Here is a 27140-nt window from a genome sequence, read left to right as displayed (position 1 = left end):
GAGAAATGCATCATTTTTATGCAAACTTTTATCACCATACTTAGTATGTGCTAATAATGCCATCCATGTGTCTCCTCTAGATTGTAATTCCTCAAGGAGAAAAACCGTGGCTCATTAATTATTTGTACCAAATTGAACCCATGTTAATACATCCCCACTACACTGTCACATGTTGATTATGTTATTTTCTATTAACATTTTAATTCTATTTTAAGTACCCCACTATGAAATCTATAAACACTGTGTCTGTCTGCACACATCTCTGTCTGCACACATCTCTCTCTCTGTCTCTCTCTCATGCTCACCATCAATATTCCTGGTACTCTAAATAAAGTTAATAATAAACCAATAAAACCAGCAATCTAGTCATATACCATAGACCCAGTTGATCAACTATTTTTATCTTCTCAAATAATTACATAGACCCTTAAATTTCCTGTACTTGATGCTTTTAAAGCTCATTATTCCAACTTTGTGGTATTCTGGACACAGTATCTTCTTTTCATTGTGGTAAAACACACAACATAAATTTTATATTTTTATCATTTTAAGTACACAATTCAGCGTCATTGAATATACCCACAGTATTGTACAACCACTTCCACTCCCCATTTCCAGAACTTTTTCATCATCCCAAGCAGAAACTGAATCCACCAAATAGTAACTACCCATTCCCAACTGTCCCCAGTCCCTGATAATTTTTGCCTTTCTGTCTCTGTTGATTTGCCTAGTCTAGGTACCTAAGTGGAATTATAAAATATTTTTCCTTTTGTGTTTGGCTTATTTCACTTAGTACAATGTGTTCACAATCCATATATCTTGTGGCATGTATCAGAATTTGACCCATTTTTAAGGCTGAATGATATTCCATTATACATTATCTATATATCTTATTCCATTTATCTAGTCAGTCACTCATTGTTAGACATTTGGTTCATTTCCACCTTTTGGCTACTGTGAATAATGCTGCTATGAACATTTGTGTGCAAGTATCTGAGTCTCTGCTTTCAATTTTTTTTGCTATATACTTAGAAGTGGAGGGGCGCCTGGGTGGCTCAGTCAGTTAAGCGTCCGACTTCGCTCAGGTCATGATCTCACGCTCCGTGGGTTCAAGCCCCGCGTCGGGCTCTGGGCTGACAGCTCAGAGCCTGGAGCCTGTTTCGGATTCTGTGTCTCCCTCTTTCTCTGACCCTCCCCTATTCATGCTCTCTCTCTCTCTCTCTGTCTCAAAAATAAATAAATGTTAAAAAAAAAAAAAAAGAAGTGGAATGCTGGATCATACAGTAGTTCTATATTTAACTTTTTGAGGAACAACCATACTATTTCCCAAAGTGACTGTACCATTTGATATTCGCATCATAAATGTACCAGGGTTCTAATTTGTCCACATCCTGGCAAACATTTTTTTTCCATTTACTTGATAATGACCTCTTAATGGCTGGGAAGTAGCAATTGTAGTTTTGATTTGCATTTCTCTCATGACCAGTGATACTTATTATCTTCTCATGTGCTTATTGGCCATTTGTATATCTTCTTTGGAGAAATGTCCATTCAAGTCCTTTGCCTAGTTTTGAAATGGATTTTTTTGTTGTTGTTTCATACAAATATCTTTCTAAAATTTGACTTAGTGAAACATCTGAGCAGTTCAGCAACAATGGTACAATGATTAAAAATATGTTTATTCAATATTTCTACAATTTTTCAAAATGTAAAGTAACTATTCATAGAAAAATAGGACATAATAAAATACACTGATACATTTTTTAAGAAAAAAATTGGATGATCTTACCTACAGTCTTGATTATTAATTAGTAATTCAAGGTTTTGGGCTGATGATGAATCTATCATGGCTGTCTGTTCACTACCCTGGAAACAAATCTTCAGCGATTTTGGTGCATAAACTGAATTTTGAATAAATTCAACATATTTTAATAAAGCTGCAACAGCTGCAAGACAGTAATACCTGAAAGGTGACCAAAGATACATCACTATACAATAAATAAAAATTTACAATAAATAAATCTTTACAATAAATAAAAATTATTGCTATAAAATAAAACATTTATTTCACCTCAATATTAGGAAAATTATAAATACTTACATAGCATTGCTTAAATTCAAAGGGAAAAAAACACACCAAGTGTTACTTTTGAAAACTAGCTAAACAACCTCTAAAACATAAGAGTTGATAAAAATAGACAATTTTCTGAAGTCTGACACCTAAGGACTCCAATAAATCATGTGTTAGAAGACAATATTCAATTGTGTGTCAATTTTTGATGTACCATTCTAAGAATTTAAATAATGCTGAAAATGTCTGACAGCTTTAAAGGTAGAATTAGGAAGTTCTAATATATAGAAAACTGTCATGATCTTGATGAGGGGAGTCACTGTGATTAACTGAGTAAACAAATAGTCTAACCTGGCTCAAAGAAAGTATCTATTTAATATGTTCTAAAAAATATCCTTCCTAAAAATATCATTCCCTGTCTTAGCTGAGTCTCTTAGGAGTACAAAGTTACAGGAACACAGCTCTATGTCTCACATTTCTAGGTTACGGTAGCTACTTGAGCATTTCACTCCAAAGTAAAGTGAGCAGCAACCATAATGGCCACAGATTATGACTTATTTGGAGAAATTCAATACAAATTAAGTTACCAAGATATGCCTTGTGTATAAATTTTAGCTAAGTATTTTACTATTTTAGTAATTACTGAGTATGTATTATAAGCCAGACTTTTGTAAGGATACAGCAGAGAAAAAAAAAGATAAAAGACCTTGCTCTCATGGAACCCAAACTAGAGATTTATTACTTTCATTAAGTCATAACTTACTTGGACTGAACCTCCATTAGGACAGTACTAAATTCTGCTATGCATAGCTGTTCAATGTACTCTAGTCCTTTTGTTTCATTGAAGTATTTCCTTTGGATAGTAGTAAAATTAACGTTCTGAAAAGAAGTTTTAATTTCAAAATAAATTTTAAGTTTCATGCATTTGCCCAAAACTGCTTTCTGAAATACATGTAGGTACACGGATAAATACCATATAAAGTTTATTTTTTATTATTTATTATCTTCCAGAGTTAAATAGGACATTTTCTTATTTATGAAAAAAAGTGACTGTTTTGCTAAGTGAATTATAGTAATCTATAGCTCTTATTAGACCATACTCATATGACATATAACTGAATATGGTAGGTACAATAATAAAAAATAAACATGAGAATCTCTGCCTTCTACTAATTTTATTCTACAGCAGCATCACCACCCAGGTTTTACTTTCAGTCTTACATACTCTAACATAATTAGAGAGAGTAGATCCTTTTAATATATTAGTTGCTGAGACTGAAAACACCAATTCCAGCCACCAAATCTAGGAGATGCTACCTACATGGGATGAATTTATTTAGAATAAAGAAAAGGAGATAAAGGAACTTTTTAAAAAGAGTAGGAAAAAAAGCATGGAGTTGTAGAGTAAAAGGTTTACCTACTCTGAATAAAGATAATAGGTAAGAAAGGTAATATAATAACAATGGACTATGAAAGAGCTAGAAGAAAGGGAAAAAAAATGAGGAGGTAGGGAATTTCTTATGCACCAAGATTGTTTTAAGTTATTTCAGCTAGTCTTTCACAATACCCTTTGACATAAGTCTTGTATTAACTATAATTGTCTTAAAAATAAATTCTAAAAAGTAGGCTTTCTAACACCATACATTTGATATATGCCAGAGATGAAACTTGAAACTAGATTTCTCTGCCTACAAAGTCCTTCCACTTCATATTGCTTCTCATTTAATGAAATAATTTTTATGGTATGGTAATGATGATGATATTGAAAAATATACTGAAAAAGTTAATACTTTTACCCCAAATACTTCTGTGGTTCTCTCTCTCTCACCTCTTTAGGACTTTGCCCAAAAGTAAACTTATCAATGAGGTCATTTCTCTAGTTACCTTTCATAAAATACCAATTCTCTAAAAGGTAGATTACTGATGGAAAAAAAAAGTAACTTAACTTGCACATGGTCACTCAACTTGCACATGGTTACTCTGAGTCAAGATCTGAAACAAGCACATTCTGACTCCTCTATTCATAAGCACTCTGCCATACTATCCTATATCTCAAGTGTGGTAAATGTATGCTGTTTTTGCCTTTGAAGGGCTCATCTACCTTACATTCTATGTGGTTTTGGTAGGACTGTAAATTACAGTGCTCTGTGCCCCACAGAAAGCAAATGACCAGAAATTAATCAATCACAGTGCTTCTACCCTGAGAAATAGTGATTAGTCTAACATGTGGGAATGTGAATAAAGTAGGACCTATTGGGGTCCTTCCCTGGAATTTATAGATGGACACCAGAAGAAAGAATATATTTTTTCTCTAAGTTGGCTAAGCTGAGATGACATCAATCTGGAGCCATCATAATCATCTTAAAACTCACAGAGGTAATCTGTCTACAATTAAAAAAAAAATGGTTGGGAATGCAAGCTGGTGTAGCCACTCTGGGAAATAGTATGGGGGTTCCTCAAAAAAACTAAAATAAAACTACCCTACGACCCAGCAACTGCAATACTAGGCATTTATCCACGGGATACAGGTGTGCTGTTTCGAAGGGACACATGCACCTCCATGTTTACAGCAGCACTATCAACAATAGCCAAAGTATGGAAAGAGCCCAAATGTCCATTGATGGATGAATGGATAAAGAAGATGTGGTGTATATATATATACAATGGAGTATTGCTTGGCAATCAAAAAGAATGAAATCTTGCCATTTGCAACTACGTAGATGGAACTGGAGGGTATTATGCTAAGTGAAATTAGAGAAAGACAAAAATCATATGACTTCACTCATATGAGGACTTTAAGATACAAAACAGATGAACATAAGGGAAGGGAAACAAAAATAATATAAAAACAGGGAGGGGGACAAAACAGAAGAGACTCATAAATATGGAGAACAATCTGAGGGTTACGGGAGGGGTTGTGGGAGGGGGGATGGGCTAAATGAATAAGGGGCAGTAAGGAATCTAATCCTGAAATCATTGTTGCACTAAATGCTAACTAATTTGGATGTAAACTTTAAAAAATAAAAAATAAAATTAAAAAAAATATTTCTGAATTACATATTTTAATAATAATATGATAGGACCAGTTAATTGGCAAAACTTTAAATTGTATTAGTATATATATTTTTTGCAACATAATAAAAGCTTATAGGAAAAGGCTTAAATCAGCTATGGAGATAGCCTGTGTTCTCCGTTTTAGCAAAATTCTTCGAAATGTTCTGAACAATGTTAACAATGTAAAGCTAATTATATGATAGTAACTGTGATTTCTGTTTTGCAAGTGGGGATAACTAAATGTCAAAAATGTAATGCCTGTGTTGCCCAAGTTACTGCAGGCTGACAGTCCAAATCATCCCAAAGCTGGTTGCTTTATACCTTTATACCATGTATATTCTTAAAAACATGTCATCCCAAGGTAATTTTAGCACAAATTTCCTTCAACAGGATTAAAGTATGATTTAGTGTTCTTAAAAAAAAAATCGTGGTAAGGATGGGAGTAGGGGATAAGATCTATCCAATCATTCATTTGGGTTCTCAGTTACATAAATCAATAAATTCCCACCCACTCCCTTTTTTTTTTTACTTAAGCTAGTGTAAGTTGAATTTCTGTTACTTAACAAGCCAAAAACCTGGAATGCTTAAGCAGAGCAAAATAACAAAAGTTAGAAAAGTATATATAAATAGAGGTGATGAAAAGAAGTTTGAAGTAATGAATAAAAGAGATAACAGGTAAAGAGATCTGTATAATAGAAAGAACAGATTTATAATAGGGGCCATTTCTAGCAATAAGTCAAAGACAGCTGAGCTACACAGGATCTCTAAGAGCATGAGAAGAAAACTTAAATGACTGCAGATGCTGAATATATTAACAACTACACTGGAATCTAAATCACAGCTTGATGCCAAATGTGTTAAAGATAAGGCTATAGACATAACAAAGTATAGTATATTCTGAAAATAATTTGCACTCCTGAGGTGTTATTCCAACTGCAATGCTACCTACTTGATTAGGGAACTACAACCCCCATTCCACAAAACATTTGCTAGAGGAAAGAGATAAACTGCATGTCGGAGACGTCCTGGCTTAGAGGGAGATCATTCGCTGGATAAAGTTTCCGAGCACATATCTGTCACAGTCCCACAGATGGAGGCTTAGAGCAGTAGGCTAACTGTGAGGAGTACATGCTACCAGGGGAAGCTGAAACAATTCTGTAATACAGATCAAATTCTCTAAAAGGAAAAGTACTTGCTGATAGTGCTATTCCCTAGAATAAGAACCTCAATTTCAACTAGTCTGGCAGCACAATAACTAGTTTCCACAAAGCTCTACCTAAGGAAATTCAGTTTCGTTTTGTTTTGTTTTTCCTCTAAGGATCTACTTTCTATATACTCTGAGAAACCTCATTATCTGAAATATTTTCCCTTTTGTTTAAAGTAGATCAAGGGGCGCCTGGGTGGTTCAGTCAGTTGAGTGTCCAAGTTGGGCTCAAGTCATGATCTCGTGGTTCAGGGGTGTGAGTCCCATGTGGGGCCCTGTGCTCAGAGCCTAGAGCCTGCTTCAAATTCTGTGTCTCCCTCTCTCTCTCTCTCTCTCTCTCTCTTTCTGACCCTCCCTCACTTAGGCTCTGTCTCTGTCTCTCAAAAATAAATAAACATTAAAAAAATTTTTTAAGTAGATCAAGGGTGCCAAATCAAGTAAGTGGATGTCCTGTCATTTTTTTATTTTATGTATTAATAGTCCCTTAGCTTAGGACTTGTACTTAGTACTTTAGGGTAAATATAAAGTTACTCAAATTATTGTTCTCCAGAATGCCATTATAGAATGGATTTTAAATAAAGACCTTGGGGCGCCTGGTGGCTCAGTCAGTTAAGCATCCGAGTTCGGTTCAGGTCATGATCTCACGGCTTGTGGGCTCGAGCCCCACATTGGGCTCTGTGCTGACAGATCAGAGCCCAGAGCCTCCTTCAGATTCTGTCTCCCTCTCTCTGCCCCTCCCCTGCTCATGATCTATCTCTCTTGGTCTCAAAAATAAACATTATAAATAAATAAATAAATAAATAAATAAATAAATAAATAAGACCTTGAGTGTTACTATTGAGAATAAAAATCATTTACCTTGAAATTTTCTGTGATCAGAGTAAACAACTTAGTTGAATTCCCCACAACACAAGCAGTATTTGACATTATTATTTCCAAAGGCGATAGAATTTTGAGTTTAGTGATCACCTAAAATCATTTGAATAAATAATTTCTTAAATGTAAGCTTGGTATTCTCTAAAACCAAACAAGTGACATACTTTTTCTAAGAGATAAGTACTTAAAATAATACATAGTTACACAAAATTACAGCTGTTCTAATTATATGAGTTAAAAAACATATATCTAATAATGATATATTAAGCATTTCTATATAACTACAAATATAAAATATCATAAACATAGGCTATATTTTAAGTCACAATAATTTGTAACAGCTCTAAACTAAAAAATTAATTTGAACTTATCAAATATATATTCCTAAAATAACATGTTTTAAAATAAATTTTTCTACTCATTATTTTATCTATCTCCATAAAAAACATACATTCAATAGTGTAACTATGGTGATTTAATCAATATAGTCACACTGGTACAGCTTAGAAGTTGAGCAGTATAGAAACACCGAAGAGAAATACCTGTGTTACAACTTATTCTTTTCACAATATAGTTGCATTTCTTAGAACCATTCTAGACACAGAAATTCTTAATCTGCCAAACATTCCTATTTTTAAAAAAGCTTTTTTTCCTATTTTTTAAAACTGCATAAAAATGTGAAATACCTGGCGATAGTTAGCATGCAGTACTAGAATCATTTAGGCTGTCAGGTATATTAAAAAATTAATTACTGGTAGGAAAAGGAAACCTATGTATTGAAAAACCATAAAGAGGAATTAGGGAAAGGAAAAAAGGAATAAAATGCTGAAAATAACATTGTGTGTGTGTGTGTATATATATATATATATATATATGTATATATTTTAATAATAGTAATTGGGTCAAATAACTTTTTAGAATATAGAGATTAGAAGCAGATTACTTCCATCTGGTTAAGGGACAGAAATTCCCATGACAATAGGCCAGTGGCCCAAATTAATGATAAGTGATAGGAAGTGAAGGCAAGAAGAGGTTAAATTATGACTGACCTCAAAGACCCATTTCCCGGAACTCTGGAAAATAAAATTCAAATACTGTCCAGTGGAAACAACCCTTTGGAGATGGCATTACTAATATACAGCCTTGGGAATGAGACCAGGAATTATTAATTTGAAGATGTTAATTTTAGAAACTAACAGTAATTTGAAATGTTCAAGTAACAGCAAAGCACATTATTTTTAGGACAAAATACATTCAAAAAATTAAAATCAGATGTAAAACAATTTTAACTCAGAGTAACCTACATTGGTGCATTGTAAATTACCTTTATTCCATGAAAAAGTAAACTAATTAGGAAAGCAGTGACTTGAAAATCTGCGTGCTGCTGAGTAAGTCAACCACTTTCTAAGAGTTTAATACCTACCTTCGCATATGTTGTGTTGTCTGCAAACTGAGACAATATAATTTGTGGGCTTTTTAAATCAATACTTGCCATTCCTATTTCACCTCTGGCAAGTCCTCTCCCTTCTACAACAGCTACAATAACTGATGGGGAGTGTATTGATACTGCAGATGAGGATGTAGCTGTTAAAAATTTTGTAAAAAGAAAATGTATAAGCATTAATAGTAGTACTTTCTCATTCTTTCCTCAGAAGATTCCAAGCACCAACTTTAGGACACAGTTATTAATATCCAAGGAAATAACTTTCTGTTCCTCATCAAAAACAACTTTTCACATCCAGACCAAATAAAAATGTTAACTCTCAAAAGTATTTTGCCAAAACTTCAAAATAAGAAGTAAGTTATATATTGCCTTATGTTGCATTTATTAGAATGGAGTTATGAAGGAACACTGAATTTGGGATCAGAAAACCTAGACTATTTATCTTACTCTGTCGTCTAAAAGCTATATGAATTTGAGCAAATTATTTCATAATAAGTAATCAAAAATTACAAGGCATAATGTAATAACTGCCCTGCCCAACTCAAGAGCTGGCTGAAAGAATCAAATGGGATTATATATATATGAATGCATTTTATAAAAAATAAAATATTATACAACTATAAACTCCAATTATATGTATTGTGTATTAAATGTGTAATGTTGGATACTTTATTAATGTGTCAAGACTACTCTAAATTCTTTATTTGGATTAATTAATTTGTCACAATTCTATCAAATAGATATCATTATTTACTCCATTTACTTATAAAGAAACTGATGCATGGATGGAACTAGTAGAGTCAGAATTTGCACACAGGCAGCCCGGCTCCAAATCTGATGCTCCTAACCTTTACATATATTACAGATTTTGAAATCTATGCCTTCCAAACAATGAACGTTTAGGTAAGTTGTTTAACCATAATAAAGCTACCATTTCTTCATCTGTAAACCAGAAATACCAAACCTTTTTTCACAAAGTTGTTATAAGAATTAAATGCAATAACATAGAAGGGTTTTTTTGTAAAGCATATGAAATTACTTAAATATGGGACATTATCCATGGATGAAAAAATGTGTAAAATTTTATTGTCAAAAAACAAATTTACCTTTGATTTCCTTGTCAATCTTTCAATAGACCCTTTTCCCCCTCTTATCCCTTCCTGACCTAGATTCTTTTCTACCCTTCTATTACAATGTCTACAAAATTATCCATTTATGTTATCCGACTCAGTGGTTAACTTAAGAGTTCATTCAAAAATTTATTGTGTCTAGATCTTGAACTGAAAGCCAGCTTATACATTATGATCAAGTTTATATTATATCTATGAAATCATTTTAAGTTCTGCAATAAAATATGACCTTCCTATTTTTATTTGGAAAATAAAGACTAACTTCCAGTGAAATTCAGTACACTCAGAAGATACCTCCCTTAAACTTCTAAAAGAATGCTTACACTGTCATGCTGATGTAATTAGCATCCTAGTGCCTAAAGCTCTTATTATTTCCTTAAAATGGATCCTTAGAAGTCAATCACTGGAACAAAGGAAAACCACCATTTGTTAAGGATCTCCTACATATTGTCAGATTTCTTTCAGAATTGTACCGATTTTTTTTAAGTTTATTTAAGTAATCTCTACACTTAATGTGGGGCTCAAACCCACAACCCTGAAATCAAGAGCAACATGCTCTACCAACCAAGTCAGCCAGGTGCCCCTGTACTGATTTTTTTCCCCCAATTCCATCAATAGTATAGGAGATAAACCAATTTTACTGTATATTTACCATTCTTAACTTCTGAAATGGATTAGTAGTAGTAGTAGTAGTAGTAGTAATATTGGGTAATTTAATGGACTGATACTAAATTTGTATTTTTGAAAATTACTATCAAAATTTAACATAAGTTAATATATCCATTTGTTTTCTATTTTTTAAAGAAATTCTTTTTTTCTTAATTCTGAAGTTTCTTTCCTCCTTTTTTAAAATTAAAAAAAAATTTTTTTAATGTTTACTCATTTTTGAGAGAGAAAGAACACTAGCAGGGGAGGGGTAAGAGTTAGGGAGACACAGAATCTGAAGCAGGTTCCAGGCTCTGAGCTGTCAGCACAGAGCCCGACATGGGGCTCAAACCCACAAACTGTGAGATCATGACCTGAGCCAAAGTCAGACGCTTAACCGAGCCACCCACGTACCCCTCTATATTTTATTTTGAGATATTTGTCCTTATAGAGTTTTTACTAAATTTTTCATTTATGAGAATTTTATAAATCAATTACAATGATTTATACTTGCTACCAATCTTGATTTGGTATCTCAAAGATTTCTGCTTTTGTATAGATAATCTTTTCCTTAATAATTTCTCCATTGCTTTTTTGCTATGAAACTCCTCTTTCACTGAGACAGTTGATATGCATTATTATTTTATTCTAATTTTTTTTTTTAGCTGTTCTGTTCATTTTGATCTTTCATATGAGCAGAACTTTGAGGAGTACATTTAGTTGTCTACCATGTCTGGAATGAGGTAGAACTGTACCAGAAGTATAGATTTAGACTCATTCATAAGCAGTTGGTAATGATCTAGCTGGGCAGTCAGGGACCTGGAAGAAACAAGATTGGAAGATAATGTCAAGGAAATCTGGGGGAAATGTATGCAGATGGGCCTCTTTAAATGGGCATAAACTCTGAAAATATTTGTGTTTCATGTGAATGCCCACTAAAGGGTATCTACTAGATGCCCTAGATAATTAAGACTCTCAATTATCAGGTAGACAATGATAAACTCTATGGACTTCAATTAGCCTCTTTTCCCAGCCACCCCAGTGCTTCTTTAATAGACTTATGAACAAAGCAGCCATGGTGTCAAAGATATGCATGGGCTCAACATCATGAACTTCCTCTTAACAAGGCTGACCTGGTCAACCACACTGTCAGTACCTAACCTGCCAACAGAAGAGATAAACATTAAATGCCCTATATAGCACCACTCCCCAGTGGGACAGTAAACCAGCTTTTTCTGGCCAATCTGTATCCTCTGCTATTCAATAGGTTCAATATCACCTTCTCCAAGGAGATCTATACCTCAGACTTGGAAATGGCTCCTGGAAAGGGCCTGCTTCCAAGTATGACCTCTTGGGCCTCCTCTCAGCCCTAGGGCACCTAACAGAGTTTTCTTATAACCTATAGTGATTCTTTTATTATAATTTAATAATTCTTTATATTAAATCTCCCTTGTTTAAATCACCATATGGTTCTATCTTCAGATTGGATCCAGACTGCTATAGTCTCTGCCTTCATAGTGCTATAGAGAAAAAAGATAATTAAAATACCCATACTATTAGTAAAATGCAGAGTTAAATGGCAGCACATAGCAGGGAGCCTCAAGCTAATCTTACAGGATCACAGAAAGCTTTCTGAAAGGAATAACATTTAAGCTTAGACTTGAGGAATAAATAAGAGTAGACTATATGAAGAAGAGAAGAAAGAGTTTCTAAGCATAGGAAATACCATGTAAAAGGCCTAAGGGTAAAAGTTTGGAAGTAAAAAATAAATAAATATATATATATATATACACATATACACACACATATATATACATATATATACGTATATACATATATACACATATATGTATACACATATATATACATATACACACATATATACATATATATACATATATGTGTGTGTGTATATATGTATATACACATATATATGTATATATATATATATATATATACACACACATCCTATAAATACTAACCAAAAGAAAAGGAACTGCTAAATTAATAGCAGACAAAATAAAACTTTTAAGGCAAAAACTGTATCTATAGATGAAGAGAATCTTTTAATACTAAGATAGAACAATGCTAAATTTTTATGTTCCTATTAAAATAGCTTCTGAGTGCCTGGGTGGCCCAGATGGTTAAGGGTCCGACTCTTTTTTTTTTTTTTTTTTTTTTTTAAGTTTATTTATTTATTTTGAGAGAAAGAGAGCACGTGCAGGGGAGGGGAAGGGGCAGCGTGAGAGGGAGAAAGAGAGAATCCCAAGAGGGCTCTGCACCATCAGCACTGAGCCAGCCCAATTCAGGAACTTGAGTCAAAGTGGGATGGACACTTAACTGACTGAGCCACCCAGGCACCCCTTAGTTGGTTAAGTGACTGACTCTTGATCTCAGCTCAGGTCATGATCTTATGGTTGGAGCCCCATGTCTGGTTTTGCCCTACTGCTTAGGATTCTCTCTCTCTCTCTCTCTCTCTCTCTCTCTCTCTGCTCTTCCTCTGCTTGTATGCATGTGTGCATGCACTCTCTCTCTCAAAAGAAATTTTAAAAAATAATGAAATAGCTTCAAAATAGGCAAAACAAAATATTAACAGAACTACTAGAGAAAATAGACAAGTCCACAATCATAATGGGAGATTTTAATATACCTCTACAAAAGTCTTTAGTAATACAGACTTAGCACAATTAAAGAACCTAATAGGGGCACCTAGCTGTCTCAGTCAGTAGAGCATGCAACTCTTAACCTCAGAGTCATGAGTTCAAGCCCCACGCTGGGCATAGAGCTTAAAAAAAAAAAAAAAAAGATAACCTAATAGACATATAAACTATACATATTTATGACTGTAAAAGACATTTACAAGTGGAGACAAAATGTTTACTAATGTATAAAATTAAGAACTTCTGTTCATCAAAGAACATCATAAAAAAAGGAGGAAAGAAGAGAAGTCACAAACCTAGGGAAGATACACCCAATAAATGTACTCATCAAAAAGAATATGTATTCTGAATATATATTTAGAATATATAAGGAATTTCTACAAATCTAGAAAATAAAAGTAAAGAAAAATGGGAAAAACACACAAACAGTCATTTCACAAAAAATGAAAGCTAGATGGTCAAAAAGCAACAAAATGTAACCAGCCTCGGGTGCCTGGGTGTCTCATTCAGTTAAGTGTTCAATTCTTGACTTCAGCTCAGATCACCATCTAGAGGTTTGTGAGTTCAAGCCCACATAGGGCACTAGCCCGCTTGGGATTCTCTCTTTCTCTCTCTCTCTGCCCCTTCAGCATGCATGTTCTCTCTTCTCTCTCAAAATAAATAAATAAACTTAAAAAAAAAAAAAAAGGTAATCAGCCTCATTGATAACCAGGAAGATGCCAACTCAAACTACAATTAGGTTGTATCTTACAACTGCTGGACTGGTAAATATTAAGTCTGACAATACAAAATGTTGGAGAGGATGTAAATTAACAAGAACTCTTATACATTGCCAGTAATAGTGTACCCTGGTAGAAGTACTTAGAAAAACAATTCGTCATTATCTTGTAAATGTATACATTCACAAACACTATATCCAAGCAATTTCACTGAATGTACCTTAGAGAATGCTTACACATGAAGAAATTAGTTCATCCATTTTCCCCTCAAGAAAATCTAGTAGATTTATATAAAAACTAAAATTTAAGTATAAAAAAACCCACAGGATGTACTAGCAGGGTCAATTTCTAAATTTAAATAAACATCATGTATAAGAGAGTTTTCTCCTTCATTTACTTTTTGTCAGAATAGTTAAAATAATGCAGACCTGGATATATTAACAAATAATATCAGAAACTATGTAGCATTAACTTAACCTCAAATTATGGATAGATGTAAACTGATGTGTTTTTTTCAGTCATCCATATCAATTACAAATAACTTCAAATGAATTTAACTACCCTAACTTATAAATCTTAAAAGTTTCAAAACGTCATCTAGGTCAACATTCCACTCATTTTACCTGAATATCCCATTTGTGGTGTCCAACTTTTATAACCTGATCTCTGGGGATTTCCAGCAGACAATGGAGTTTTTAGTATTTGAGGATAATTACTATCTCGTGCAGAAGATGAGCTTGTACCAAAAGTAAAATTTGATGCAAATATGTTTTCTGCATTAGATCTTTTGTTTCCAAAATATGAACCTAAATTTGAAAAATGAAATATCAATTCTTAAAGATTCAGAATTATATACAATGATGTTTTAATCGCTGTAATTTGTATCATGTTCACTTTCTATAAAACTTCATCAGATAACAACTTTATTTTATTTAAAAAAAAATTTTTTTTTTAACGTTTATTATTTTTGGGACAGAGAGAGACAGAGCATGAACGGGGGAGGGGCAGAGAGAGAGGGAGACACAGAATCGGAAACAGGCTCCAGGCTCTGAGCCATCAGCCCAGAGCCTGAGGCGGGGCTCGAACTCACGGACCGCGAGATCGTGACCTGGCTGAAGTCGGACGCTTAACCAACTGCGCCACCCAGGCGCCCCATGATTAAAAATTTTAAATAGTGGAATCATAGAATACAGAAAAAGTTATTTTTAAAATTTTTTTTTTCAACGTTTTTTATTTATTTTTGGGACAGAGAGAGACAGAGCATGAACGGGGGAGGGGCAGAGAGAGAGGGAGACACAGAATCGGAAACAGGCTCCAGGCTCCGAGCCATCAGCCCAGAGCCTGACACGGGGCTCGAACTCACGGACCGCGAGATCGTGACCTGGCTGAAGTCGGACGCTTAACCGACTGCGCCACCCAGGCGCCCCAGATAACAACTTTAAAAAAATAGCCAATTATGACAAACTTAATGGCATTAATGATAAATAATCTGGTACTAAAATATAAGGAAAGTGCTTGCTAATGTGCTTCTACAAGCTGAGACTACTCTTGATAAAATCATAAACTACCCTCTACTCTTCAAATACACCAGATGTTTACTTTGTATAGCAATTATGAGACTTCTTTTTCTTGGACTGATTTGACTTCATTGAAACTCTCTCTTGCCATGCAAATAGTACAAGAGTTTTAACAACTTTTTAAATGTGTTTTTTATTTATTTATTTATTTTAGACCGGGGGGGGGGGGGGGTGAGAGGGTGAGAGGGTGAGAGAGAGAGAGAGAGAGAGAGAGAGAGAGAGAGAGAGAATCCCAAGCAGGCTTGGCACTATCAGCACTGAGCCCGACATGGGGCTCGATCTCATGAACGCGGAGATCACAATCTGAGCTGAAAGCAAGAGTTGGACACTCAACCAACTGACCCACCCAGGCACCCCCCAAAAGTTTTAAATTCATTTGGATTCATTTCCCTGTTTGGGAACTTTCCTACTGATATATCAGAGTTGTCAGTTTTTCCACGAAGAGAGAGTTGTCCGAATATAAGTAAGTTGAACTCGCATTTAAGTACATACATTTTTAAACTACTTAAACATATTATTCAACTGAATTAGATGAAACGCTAAATTTAATCTATTTTCAGGGCGCCTGGGTGGTTCAGTTGGTTAAGTAAGCCTCCGACTTCAGCTGAGGTCATGGTCTCGCGGTTCTTAGGCTCGAGCTCCGGGTAGGGCTCTGCGTCGGGCTCTGTGCGGACAGCTCAGCTTCGGATTCTGTGTCTCCCTCTCTCTCTCTTTCTCTCTCTCAAAAATAAACATTAAATTAAATTTAAAAAAATCTATTTTCGTCCTATCCTAGTTTAGGAGCCAAGCGGTTTAGCATTGCTATCACCAAACTCTTGCACAAATTCTCCCATTTGTCATATACTTGGGGCGGGGCATTACACCGTAAGTTATTTCAGTCTTCCTCAGAACTGAGCCATTTACCATTGCGGCCTTGTAATAAAACCAATTTGCCGAGTCCAGTCACTCAGACCCAGCAAATTCCTAGAGCACCCCATTCTCATCCTCCAAATCCCAACGGAACCTTCTCTGTGGTAATCGCCCACCCCCGCCCCCTGAACCTCCAGATGCTGCAGACCTCCGGCTGACAGGTGACTCCACCCAACCACTCCTTGCCTTGGGCGGGTCGGGTGCAGGGCGGGTGGCCATGGACACTGCTGCTGCTGCTGCTGCTCTGGTCGCCGGCGGCTCCAGACGTGCCCGGAGGTGTGGACGCGGAGGCCTGCGCTGAAGGGCGGCTCTGAGGAGTCTCCTGGAGTCCGAAATTATAGCGACGACCCTGAATTCTAGCCTTTCCCAATGCGGGGGAAGCCGCAGGGGCAGAAGACGAGGTTGACGAGACCTCAGGCCTCAGCATCCTCACGAATCTTTCCAGACAGAAGGTTGGGATTTCTGAGCGGCGTCACCGCCCCGAAGTACGGAAGCGTCGAAGAACAGGGCTGGAGCCCCGTGCGCAGACGCACAGAGCCCCAGCGCGCAGGCGCACCGACCCCAACTTCCCCCACCCACACCTGGGATCCTACCCCCACCGGTGTCCAGTGCCTCCACCTCTCCCAGGATTTGGCTTTGTGGCTTTGAGCTTAATGAGGCACAACTCGGCTGAACCAAATTCTTCAGAGCCCATCGATGTCCATCCAATTTGGTAGCCCCGTTGTTAGTTACCACAGCACTCTATTTTACTAAAGGGGTTTGGTGCTTTTTAACATTTCCCACATACCCTCAAATACGCTTTTGAAATTTTTAAATTTTCAAACTCTCCCTCACTGGACACTCAACGCCTGCTGGTGGAGACAAATTCAGTTTTCAGCCTAACATTGCTTCTATAGCAAAACACAGAAAGTGCCACGAACCTCCTACAGCTTCAGTATCCACAAGGCTGATCACAAAATTGCCCTTCACCCATTAAGCACAGAACTATATACACAGTGCCCTAAGAACCAGGTCAAAAAAGATGAGCTCTCTCCCACAGTTCTCTATTTTTCATACTGTAGGTATGAATATACTGTAGGTATGAATTAGTTAAGAACAGACTATACAAATCCAAGCTCTAGCTTTGCAACAAATGACTTTCAGGGCCTTTTACTTTTCTTGACTATGGAAATAGCAGTACCAACTTCATAGAGAAGCTAGGATTGAGAAAATACTCTGGATACTATTAGAAGATACTGAAAAACATTACTAAACAGGGGCACCTGGGTGGCTCAGTGCTGACAGCTCAGAGCCTGGAGCCTGCTTCAGATTCCGTGTCTCCGTCTTCTCTGCCCCTCCCCTGCTGGTGCTCTCTCAAAAATAAACGTGAAAAACATTTAAATATTACTAAACAGCGTTTAAGTACAGACTTGTGACATCACTGTTGTACACGTGAAACTAACCCAACATTATGTAAAAACTGATTTCAGGCAGCTGTTACCTCAATAAATCAGGTGTTTACAGCCTAGTTCACCCACAGTTCCAATGGCACCATTTAAATATTATGTTCTATCCAATTTCAAACTTTCAGATCAAAATAGTGGCAATTCATCCTAAACTCTTCAAATTAGTTAACTGTCAAAATAGTTTCATTTCAACAATCTCATGTTAAGCACCTTTTCTTCAAAATGTTAAAAATGGACATTGGTGAATGAGGTCTAAGTGAACCATCACTTTCACTCTACCTCCAATGTGGGGCTTGAACTCACAAGAGTGCCATGCTCTACCAACTGAGCCAGCCAGGAACCCCACTAATCCTTATTCTTAAAAGGACTATTAACATAGAATATTGCCAACATGCTTGAGAAAATTTCAACTTCCATACTTCATTTTCACCAAGAATGTAAAACTCACAGAGAATACTCCTCTGTGCTCATGTTTCTGAAAATACAGGTTCAAAAAATATTGTGGCAACTATCAACTTCCATTTCCTTGAAGGCCAACAATTCCTTGGGAATAGCTGGCACTGTGACATAAAATCATGAAAAATAAGAGTAAAGTATATCCAAATTGCAATCCTACTCTAAGATGGTGAAATGCACCATTTACCTAAATTACTTTGTGACCAATTCAGAGTAGCCATAAACTTACGAAACAGTCCCAAATTTCAAAAGCCATTTATTCTTGTGCATCTTTTAATTCATATATGGATGGGTTTATCAATTTTTATTAACATTCACATTCTCATTGACATAGACCAATTTACATTAGCCATTATTATATAACATGAAAGAAGCACATGGAAAAAATCAAGTAGAACACAATACTTCTTTAAATAGTTCTTTAAACTGAGCTTGCTGTTAAGGAAACATACAAATAAATACACTGAAGCAGAAACAAATAATTGTACTCAGAATAACAGCATTGCAGAAGGTAATCTAAAGCTGATACAATAAAGATCTTTATTTTACATTATGTATAAGTACATAATTAATATTCATATACAAAATAGTAACACAGCTTTTAAGTCTGATAAGCACTTTAAGCACATTAAGTCTGATAAGCACTTTTGTTAAGATAGCAAAACTATACTAAGCAATGTCTCACTGTCTAGCTCACTAGTTCAGGCTGAACATTCACTCTCCGAAGTACTTCTTCAGGCATGCAGAAAACAGGACTAACAGGTTTGATCTGTTCTTCTCCCAAAAGTGACAATCCAGCAATTCCAAATAAAGTATGAAAAGGATCCACCTATTTAAAAAATAAGAATTTATAAAGTATTACAAATGAAAACTTCTGAAACTCTACTTCTGAACAAGTTATATTGGATCCCATTGTATTTTACTTTAATAAATGCTTAATTCTTCTAAAATAAAAGTGATGGGGGTGCCTGGGTGGCTCAGTTAAATGTCCAACTTCAGCTCAGGTCATATCTCACAGCTGGGGAGTTTGAGCCCCATGTTGGGCTCCGTGCTGACAGCTCAGAGCCTGGAGCCTGGTTGGGATTGTTGTGTCTCCCTCTCCCTCTCAAAAACAAACATCAAAAAAAAAAAAAAAAAAAAAAAATTAAAATATGTATGTATAAAATAAAAATGATGGCTTCAAATTCTGTTTTTAACACAGGACCTTCACCATACACTACTTTTCTTGACAAGTGATAAGAAATTTCTGTACACTTGTTTTATATCATCTGTTCTCAAATTAAAATTATCGGAAGGGTATCTATCCTACTTTGCATACTATCCCACTTCCATGTCTGGAAATGCCTGGAAACCTAAAAGTAACTCAAAGCAACATTTTCTGAAAATGTAACTAACAAGATGTCAGAAATATACTTGCCATATCTCCTGGTCGATCTGCAAATCCTCCTGTTTCTTCATCTTGACATGCTAAAATGAAACTTCGCAGTTTCTCTCTATCAATCCAATGAAGCCTTCCAATTATCTTTAGGGAAGCCAACACCCACCATGAATAGCATACATCTGGTAACTAGGAGAAAAAAAAAGCCACAAGAGAATTGCCACAATTTTATTCTCTAGTCCAAACATGGGGTGGGGGAGGATTAGAATTAAAGATAATCTTTAGAATTAAAGATAATCACTGGAAAACAAACATTTCAATCCACAGATACCCATGCTAAAAGTTTCAGAGCTTTGTTACTCAGTGAAAACTATACCTGTACCTCTATTTTATATGCAAAGAATGTCCCTTATGCTAATGTTATGATATACCTGCTTAAAGACAGTCTAAAGCCTAGCTCCTCAAAATATGGGTCACTTGGGTTTAAAAAACGCAGAACATCTCACCTTCAATTGAAGAATCATTTCAACAAAATCAGTGGGTGATTCATAGGTGTATTAAAAGCTCTCCTACACTAAGTGTAGATTCCTGGCAATCCCCACCCTGACCCATTTTCTAACTGTCCAAGATTATCCAGGTTTTTCACTGGACCTTAACTAGCTAGAAACCACCTATGGGTACTTCCCTACCCCTTACCTTATTCATAAATGTTGAACAAGCAAAGTTTAACAAAAATACAGTGATCTAGACAAAAGCACCACCATGCCTTATTATTTTTGCCCTAAAATCCAGCTAGCTACAGTCTTTGAGTCATTATCTAGACTACAATGTTTTTTGTTTTTTTAAGCTTTATTATTTATTTTTGAGAGAGAAAGCACGAGTCAGAAAAGGAGAGGGAAAGGGAGAGAGGAAGAGAGAGAATCCCAAGCAGGCTCTGCACTATTAGCAGATCCCTACGTGGGGTTTGACCCCATGAACTATGAGATCATGACCAGAGCCGAAGTTGGATGCTTAACCAAATGAGCCATGCAAGCACCCCAAAAGATTTTATATGCATAAATGGTTTTTATAATACACAAGTCTTACAATTTGCTCTTCAGGATAATTACGTAGTTGCAATAAGACTGTATGTCCTACAGTGCTATAAACATTTACTATCTGGCGCTTCCAGACCCAATTTAGAGAATGTGTGATAACTAAAGAGAAATGCAAACTATGAAGGAAAGCTGGATTCCCTTCCCTCCAAATCAAAATGTCAAAAATTGGGTTTTTCTTTTAAAAAATTTAATAAAGGTTTTAAATGAAAACTTTGTAGAATTTTTAAAAATCATTGATTTTCTAAGTTATTTGTCCTTTCACCCAGTAAGTAGACATGGAGATTTCTACACAAGATACAGGTGTTCACTTAACAGCCCTCCTTGCGGGGGGCACCTAGGTGGCTCAGTTAAGTGTCCAACTTCAGCTTAAGTCACAATCTCAGAGTTCGTGATTTCGAGCCCAGTATCAGGCTCTGTGCTGACAGCTCAGAACCTGGATGGAGCCTGCTTCGGATTCTGTGTCTCCCCCTCTCTTGTAGCCTCCCCACCCCACCCCCCAAAATAAACATTAAAAGAATTTAAACACAATAGCCCTCTTTGGGTCCCAAATACAAACAAAACTTTTAATGCATGACTGATTTTCCTTGGTATAGGTCTAGAACTAAAAGTTTAAAGAAATAGCTGCATTTCTATCCCTGGAAAATACAAGGCCTTCAGGATAGGGAAAAAGACCCTTTAAGAATTCATATACTAAGTCTAAATACAAATATACTTTAAAGCCAAGAGTTATTTGCCATTTTTTTTTTGTTTTCCCTCAGATTCTACTCCAGATTCTACTTCAGGATAGGGAAGACTGAAGACAGCATCAGAAAGTAGCATACACATCTTTTCTTCAAGAGTCTTTTAAATGGATACCTTAATAAGTATCTCAACTAATTTTTCGCCAAGGGCATTTTTTTAGAATGTACAACTGAAAATTTTCAATGGGGGTGGAAAGACAAGCTCATTAACAATTTACAAAAAGCTATAATAACAAAGCTACTAGAACACAGTATATCTGATGAAACTATACCTTCTCTGGCCTTCCATTGAGTCCACCTGATGGTAACTGTCGTTCACAAAGCCACCAACCGAGTAAATCAGAATTTACTTGATGCAACTGGCTAGTAATAGCCAGAAATCCTGTGCAACAATAGATCTAAAATTACAGACATAAAGTACATGTATATAATAATTTTTCAATAGTAATAGTGATAAAAACTACTCAAGTAAAAAGCCAATTTATGTCTAAAAACTTGGTTTCTATTAAAAAGTTAGAATTGCAAACATGTAAATATCACCTAACTACCTGAACAAATCCAAACATACTAATTCTAGGATCCAATTCTGCAATGAAATACTATTGTCAAAATTTCTTCATGGCTAAAAGTCAATTTTTTTTTCCAAGATTTTATTTTTAAGTAATCTCTATACCCAACATGGGGCTCAAACTCACAACTCCATGATCACAAGTCACATGCTCTATGGACAGAGAGCTAGCTAGGTGCCCCTAAAAAGCAAGTTTTATTTGACAACTATTTACAGATACAATGTACAACAGTACAAATACTCTTTACAAACACAATTTGCCTCTCTGGCACAAGCAAATAGGTGTTCAGGAGAGGTGGGGAACAGGATGCTAGAACATACTACTGTAAAAATGCCTTCCTTTATCTGCATTTAAGCAATTCTTATGTAAAATCCCACATTATAGTATATTTAAGTTAACTTCATTCACATTTAACAGACACAAACTTCTATTAATATTTTAGCAGTTTACCACACTAGTTATCCCTTCAAAGTTGACAATTTTAATCCACATTAATAAATTACCTGTCCAGCATGGGATTCAGAACCTGGCCTGCAACCAAATCCACCATCAAAGTTCATACACGATAAAACAAACTCAATTGCTTTTTCCACATTAATAGCATCTAACTTCCCCTACAAACAGAAAAAAAAATAAGCCTATTAGATTCCAGAATAATCATGGGCACTTAATTATTCCAATACAATATTCAAAACTTACCAACAGGGCCAAAGTTGCCACCGCACAAAAAGAGAATCTTGTATCAATTTCTCCTAAAAGAAAATGGAATCAAATCAAAACATAAGTGCTACCAGAGGAACCTGACCCTAATATATAATGCAGGTTAACTAACAAACTGCAAAGCTACCACGGTTAAATTTCCAAGAGTGCAAGCTTAATATTTACTTTTTGGACACTAGGAGGAAAGCTAAATCTGAAGCAAAATCACTTCTGAGGAAACCAGTAACTAGAAAATAGTTTTGTCAAAAATACAGCAATTTATCTTAAGTTGCTTAGAATGCTCAGAAAGGGAAGATAACTAACACAGAACCAAAAGGACTATTCAATTTCTAATAATGACAATGAACTTACCCTATTATATAAAAGTGGATTTTCACATCCCATGAAGCAGCTGGTCTCTCCGGCCTGCACTGTATTCAGCCCTAAAGCAGAGATTATCTACATTTATCAAATATAGTACTATGTACTATTCCCTCCCTCCACTCAAATATCCAGTAAGTTTGTAAAGTTTTTTGACTATTTTTCCCTTGCCAGTAAATAGTTTGAAAAAAACTTTACAAAGTCACCAAATACTGGGGAAAAAAATTTCACCTACCTCATCTTTTAGACTGGCCCCCTCTGTTCCAGTTCTCCTGTATGCTGATATAACTACACAGTGCATGCTGGAACTTCCAGCAGACCATTTAACTTCAGTTAGACCAGCTGCTTAGTGGGACCTGAAAAGATCAAAAACTTAAAAGTCTCCTTATAATTATTAGCAAAGTCTCCAATTCATTGTACTTAAAATTTTTCAACAAAGTTTATCACTACAATCAACACCAAAACAGAATTTAAAATTGGTTATTTTGGGTAGCATGGCTTAGAATGACATTACCCCAAATATCTCCAGCAAAAGAGCCATCTTCTTTCTGTAGACTCTGAACATATTCCACAACTTTATTTACATCAATAACATTAATACTATCATACAGAGTAAGAATCTGTAACAAAAACAAAACATGTTAAGTAAATACCTCTTCAACACTAAGTTTGTTCTGATGTTTTCCTCAATGACATTTTAAATTGTTAAGCAAACATGTCCTTTTCTCTATGCATACTGCAAATGTGCAGGCTATCTTCTATTATGCCACAGGCTTTATCAACAAACCCAAATTGGTAACATAAAGCATTCATCCCCTACACACAAACTATACCTTAGCATTCTAAGACCTTTAAATATACTATTTAAACCCCTAATTGTGCATTTTCACTAATATGAAAATCAACATTTAACTCTACCTGGAGATTTTCAAATTATTTACATATAACAAAGATAAACATTTTACCATTCAAGGTCTCAGTGGAATTTTACTATTTACATCAACTTTGGATTCAGCTAATACATGCCATCACATCATTGACCTTGTAGAATACAGGCTTCATTTGAAAAGAGAAACTTGTTTGACATAGACACCAATTTTGTCATACTGCTAATACCCAATTTCTGCGTTCTCAAGTAAGAAAATACACTGCCAAGACTGTTAAATTTTAATAAATATTTACCTGGACAGCACTTAGAGTGTACAAAAGATGAGGATCATGTCCGATACTAGCACTTATTCCACCACACTCGTGTTGACATGACTTAATAAATGTCAGAATTTCTTCTCTATTCATCCGATGTAGTTGTCCCATGAGATCCATTACAGTCAGACCCCAATAGATACCACTCATTCTCAAATACTCAGACATACAGTATTCCTAAAATACACAATGACTTTAATGTGCCAGTTTGAACTGATGCAGGGTAAAAGTGATGGAACATACAAAGCTAACTAACCACACATACTGTTTAATTCAGTTGATCCTAACATCATCAGTAATGATTTTAAATTTGTGGCTCTCAAATTTGGTGGGGGGACAGTATCTGAGAGGCATATGATAAATTCACCTGTGACTGACAATACAAACAGGACTTCAATCTCTCCTAAGAGCCAACCAGAAGAAGTGAAAAATATACCAACCATTTTCAAGTTTGGGGAAAATATTTCTTTCAGAGTACTTAACATCGTTATTTATTAGACATCTATCCTATTGATATATGGAATATGTACAAAGCCCATCTATTACCTATTAGTTACTGATACAACTACTTGAAAACCAAAATGGCCAAAGCATGCAAAAGATAAAATAGCCAACAGCTCATCAAAGAAAAATAAAAACTGGTAGACAGAGAGTCCACCGATGTTATTACACACTAAAATTTTGAATCAGGTGAGTGGTCTTAGTTTGCTGTGAACCCAAATTCAGGGTTTAAATAATAGGTTGGTAAGCACTAGATTAAAAAGGCAGGGATAAGTTAAGACTTAATCCTTGAGTCATCCAGGGAAAAGATAAACATGGTCCTTAACAACTCCATAATGAGGTTATGAGAACTTAAGTCACAAATTCATCAAAACTAGCCAAGATGGTCAATTCAATTGTTGTCTGGATACTACTAGGAAAAATATTTACTTTGAGTTGTATGTTACTCAACGTTTCTGAAACTTAGGGTAAGGACTTTTTCAAGGTCTCAGCGTAATTCTAGAGCTAAAGTATTATTACACATCAGCCATATACTCAGGTAATACATGCCAACACATCACTGACCTTGAAAGTAATACCCACAAAGTACAAATCTCTTTTGTACCTCAAACCTCTTACAAATCTAAGCAGGTGGTAATCTATTTTGTCTGCCAAATCTTCTAAGAACCATCGTTAATGCTGATGTACTCTCAACCTGATGTCCAAAGGCACACTGAACGCACCTCAGAGAGGGATCTTCAGTGCTTTGGCGTGCAGGAGTTACCATTTTTAAGAAACATGGGCCATTACTGACCTACTGACTGCTTATGCATTATAGATTCACTTCAAAATAAATTTCCAACGTAAAATCATATACATACATAATCGTCTTTCTTTGAGCCATAGGATGCAATATAATCTGCATGCTTCTCTAACAAGAGGGTGTCAGGTGCATCTGATTTGATAGTAACATCCTTCTGCGGTGTGCCCTTTCAAAACAAAAAAGCAGTGATTTCATAACTGTTCTTATTTTAATACTTGACCCCAGTTTGTATATTCAACATACATTTGAATTTTTCACTTTGATTTCATCTTGCCACACAAAAACTGTAAGCACTAAAGCCGTGGTAAGATTCGGGTAATTTTTCAGGTCTCAGAGTAATTCTAGAGCTAAAGTAGTAATAATCAACTTCGGATTCAGAATACATGCCAGCTCATCATTGACCCAAAAAATTATTACCCATATCTGCTGTTGCTTACCATTCACTTAAGAGTTTTAAGTAAAATAAACACCACAGAAAATCCAAGCTTATCAATTCAGGCCAACAGAAGGTTTACATGTAGCAGCAAGTTGAAGCATAAATATATATATACCTAGCGTATAATTTGCAGTTAAGTTCTTTAATGAAATTTTACTAATCCTAGAAATTCAGGTTTCAGAGCCACCTCTACACGCTCCAAAGACTATTCAATTTATCAAGGAAATATTCCCTTTAGCCTCATCTTTTCCAGCTTTTTAGTCTTAGTTTCTTCATTTGCAGCAAGCTCTCAGGAAATGAGGACGCTGCTCCAGTTCCTGCACTTCTGATCTAGCTCATTGTGATCGAGACAGCACTATCTCATTGTTAAGTAGGTCATGACGTAGATTACCAAAAAAGAATTTAGTGAATTTCCACCAGATCCCGCCTAAAATTTACATCTTCAAAGAGACCATACCAGTAATGACTACAGATTTTGAGCCATACAATATTAAGAAAGTAAACAGGAACCACCAACTGGCGCGGCTTTTTGAGCGATTAAGAAATTGGGCCGTCGGACCTTGAGGCCTGGCTCTTAGGATGAAGCCTAGATAAAATTAGAAGCCGTAATTGAGCCCGCGAGATCTGCAGAAAACGCTGAGTAATGCTTCACCCTCTCCTAGCCCTAAAGAAACCTTGCAAGGCCCGTATCTCAAGCTAACCATTCTCTAATACTTGCGAAAATACCCTAAGGTAACCGAGCCGCTCGGTATCATTCCACCTGGACTGCACCCGAGCACCAACCCAAAACGCAACCTCACTCACCATGTCTGAGACCGAAAAGAGAACTTGGGTCGGTTCCTGGGGAGAGTTAGGCGGCACGCGCCTGCGCAGAAGCGCCCCTTAGGTCCCTTCCGAGCACCAGCATAGCTGACCACACTTGCGCCTGTAGGATGGAGCCTTTGCGTGGCTGCTCTAGGACCCCGCCGACTGCTCATAGCTGTCCTCGCTGCCTGAGCCCAAATTCTTTGGCGCCCGTTTCTTCGTCCCATAAACATCTCGATTTGTCTAAAAGTTTTAAGTAATGTTTAAATATCTGAATTACTTTTAAGAAATCATTTGATTTTGACGTTCTTTGACTCTGAAGAGCTGAAGTAGCTGGTAA

The 27140-nt window shown here is 35.9% G+C and overlaps 2 protein-coding genes, 1 long non-coding RNA gene and 3 other non-coding genes across 8 annotated transcripts in view; 1 reads left to right on the top strand and 5 right to left on the bottom strand.

Annotated features, from left to right (window-relative positions):
* Positions 1-18319, bottom strand: part of MSH4 (mutS homolog 4) — a 92451-nt gene extending 74132 nt beyond the window's left edge. Inside the window, exons 1-6 of the mRNA XM_025912517.2 lie at positions 16476-18319; positions 14427-14609; positions 8629-8789; positions 7188-7298; positions 2835-2950; positions 1790-1963 (exon numbers count right to left, since the gene is read on the bottom strand). Of these exons, the coding sequence (XP_025768302.1) occupies positions 1790-1963; positions 2835-2950; positions 7188-7298; positions 8629-8789; positions 14427-14609; positions 16476-16716 (986 nt within the window). The 5' untranslated portion in view covers positions 16717-18319. The remainder of the gene's footprint in view (positions 1-1789; positions 1964-2834; positions 2951-7187; positions 7299-8628; positions 8790-14426; positions 14610-16475) is intronic.
* Positions 1-21676, top strand: part of LOC147578106 (uncharacterized) — a 50579-nt gene extending 28903 nt beyond the window's left edge. Inside the window, exons 3-5 of the long non-coding RNA XR_015254805.1 lie at positions 8858-9002; positions 9515-9552; positions 21436-21676. This is a non-coding gene — a long non-coding RNA (uncharacterized LOC147578106). The remainder of the gene's footprint in view (positions 1-8857; positions 9003-9514; positions 9553-21435) is intronic.
* RABGGTB (Rab geranylgeranyltransferase subunit beta) lies at positions 18430-26951 on the bottom strand. 3 transcript variants are annotated; one of them, XM_025932777.2, is made up of 9 exons: positions 26801-26949; positions 25619-25726; positions 24237-24434; positions 23569-23674; positions 22674-22726; positions 22478-22588; positions 21678-21803; positions 19608-19757; positions 18430-19019 (listed from the first exon to the last, which is right to left on the bottom strand). In XM_025932777.2, exons 1-9 carry the CDS (start codon positions 26801-26803, stop codon positions 18879-18881), a joined length of 996 nt encoding a protein of 331 aa, XP_025788562.2. In that variant the 5' UTR covers positions 26804-26949; the 3' UTR covers positions 18430-18878. The 3 variants fall into 3 exon arrangements, with proteins under 3 accessions (XP_025788562.2, XP_086573442.1, XP_086573443.1); XM_086717316.1 differs by lacking the exon at positions 26801-26949 and adding an exon at positions 25804-26794; XM_086717317.1 differs by lacking the exon at positions 24237-24434 and having other exon boundaries at positions 26801-26951.
* LOC112849149 (small nucleolar RNA SNORD45) lies at positions 24025-24096 on the bottom strand. The gene has a single exon (XR_003222577.1). It is a non-coding gene; the product is annotated as a small nucleolar RNA SNORD45 (small nucleolar RNA).
* Positions 25240-25323, bottom strand: LOC112849148 (small nucleolar RNA SNORD45). Its single transcript, XR_003222576.1, has one exon. It is a non-coding gene; the product is annotated as a small nucleolar RNA SNORD45 (small nucleolar RNA).
* LOC112849147 (small nucleolar RNA SNORD45) lies at positions 25885-25963 on the bottom strand. The gene has a single exon (XR_003222575.1). It is a non-coding gene; the product is annotated as a small nucleolar RNA SNORD45 (small nucleolar RNA).
* Positions 26952-27140: the final 189 nt, after the last annotated feature.

This window comes from Puma concolor, chromosome C1 (genome assembly GCF_028749965.1).
Source record: "Puma concolor isolate L17-30 chromosome C1, mPumCon1.1.hap2, whole genome shotgun sequence".
Taxonomy (NCBI): domain Eukaryota; kingdom Metazoa; phylum Chordata; class Mammalia; order Carnivora; family Felidae; genus Puma; species Puma concolor.
This window is presented reverse-complemented; position numbering and strand designations above follow the sequence as displayed.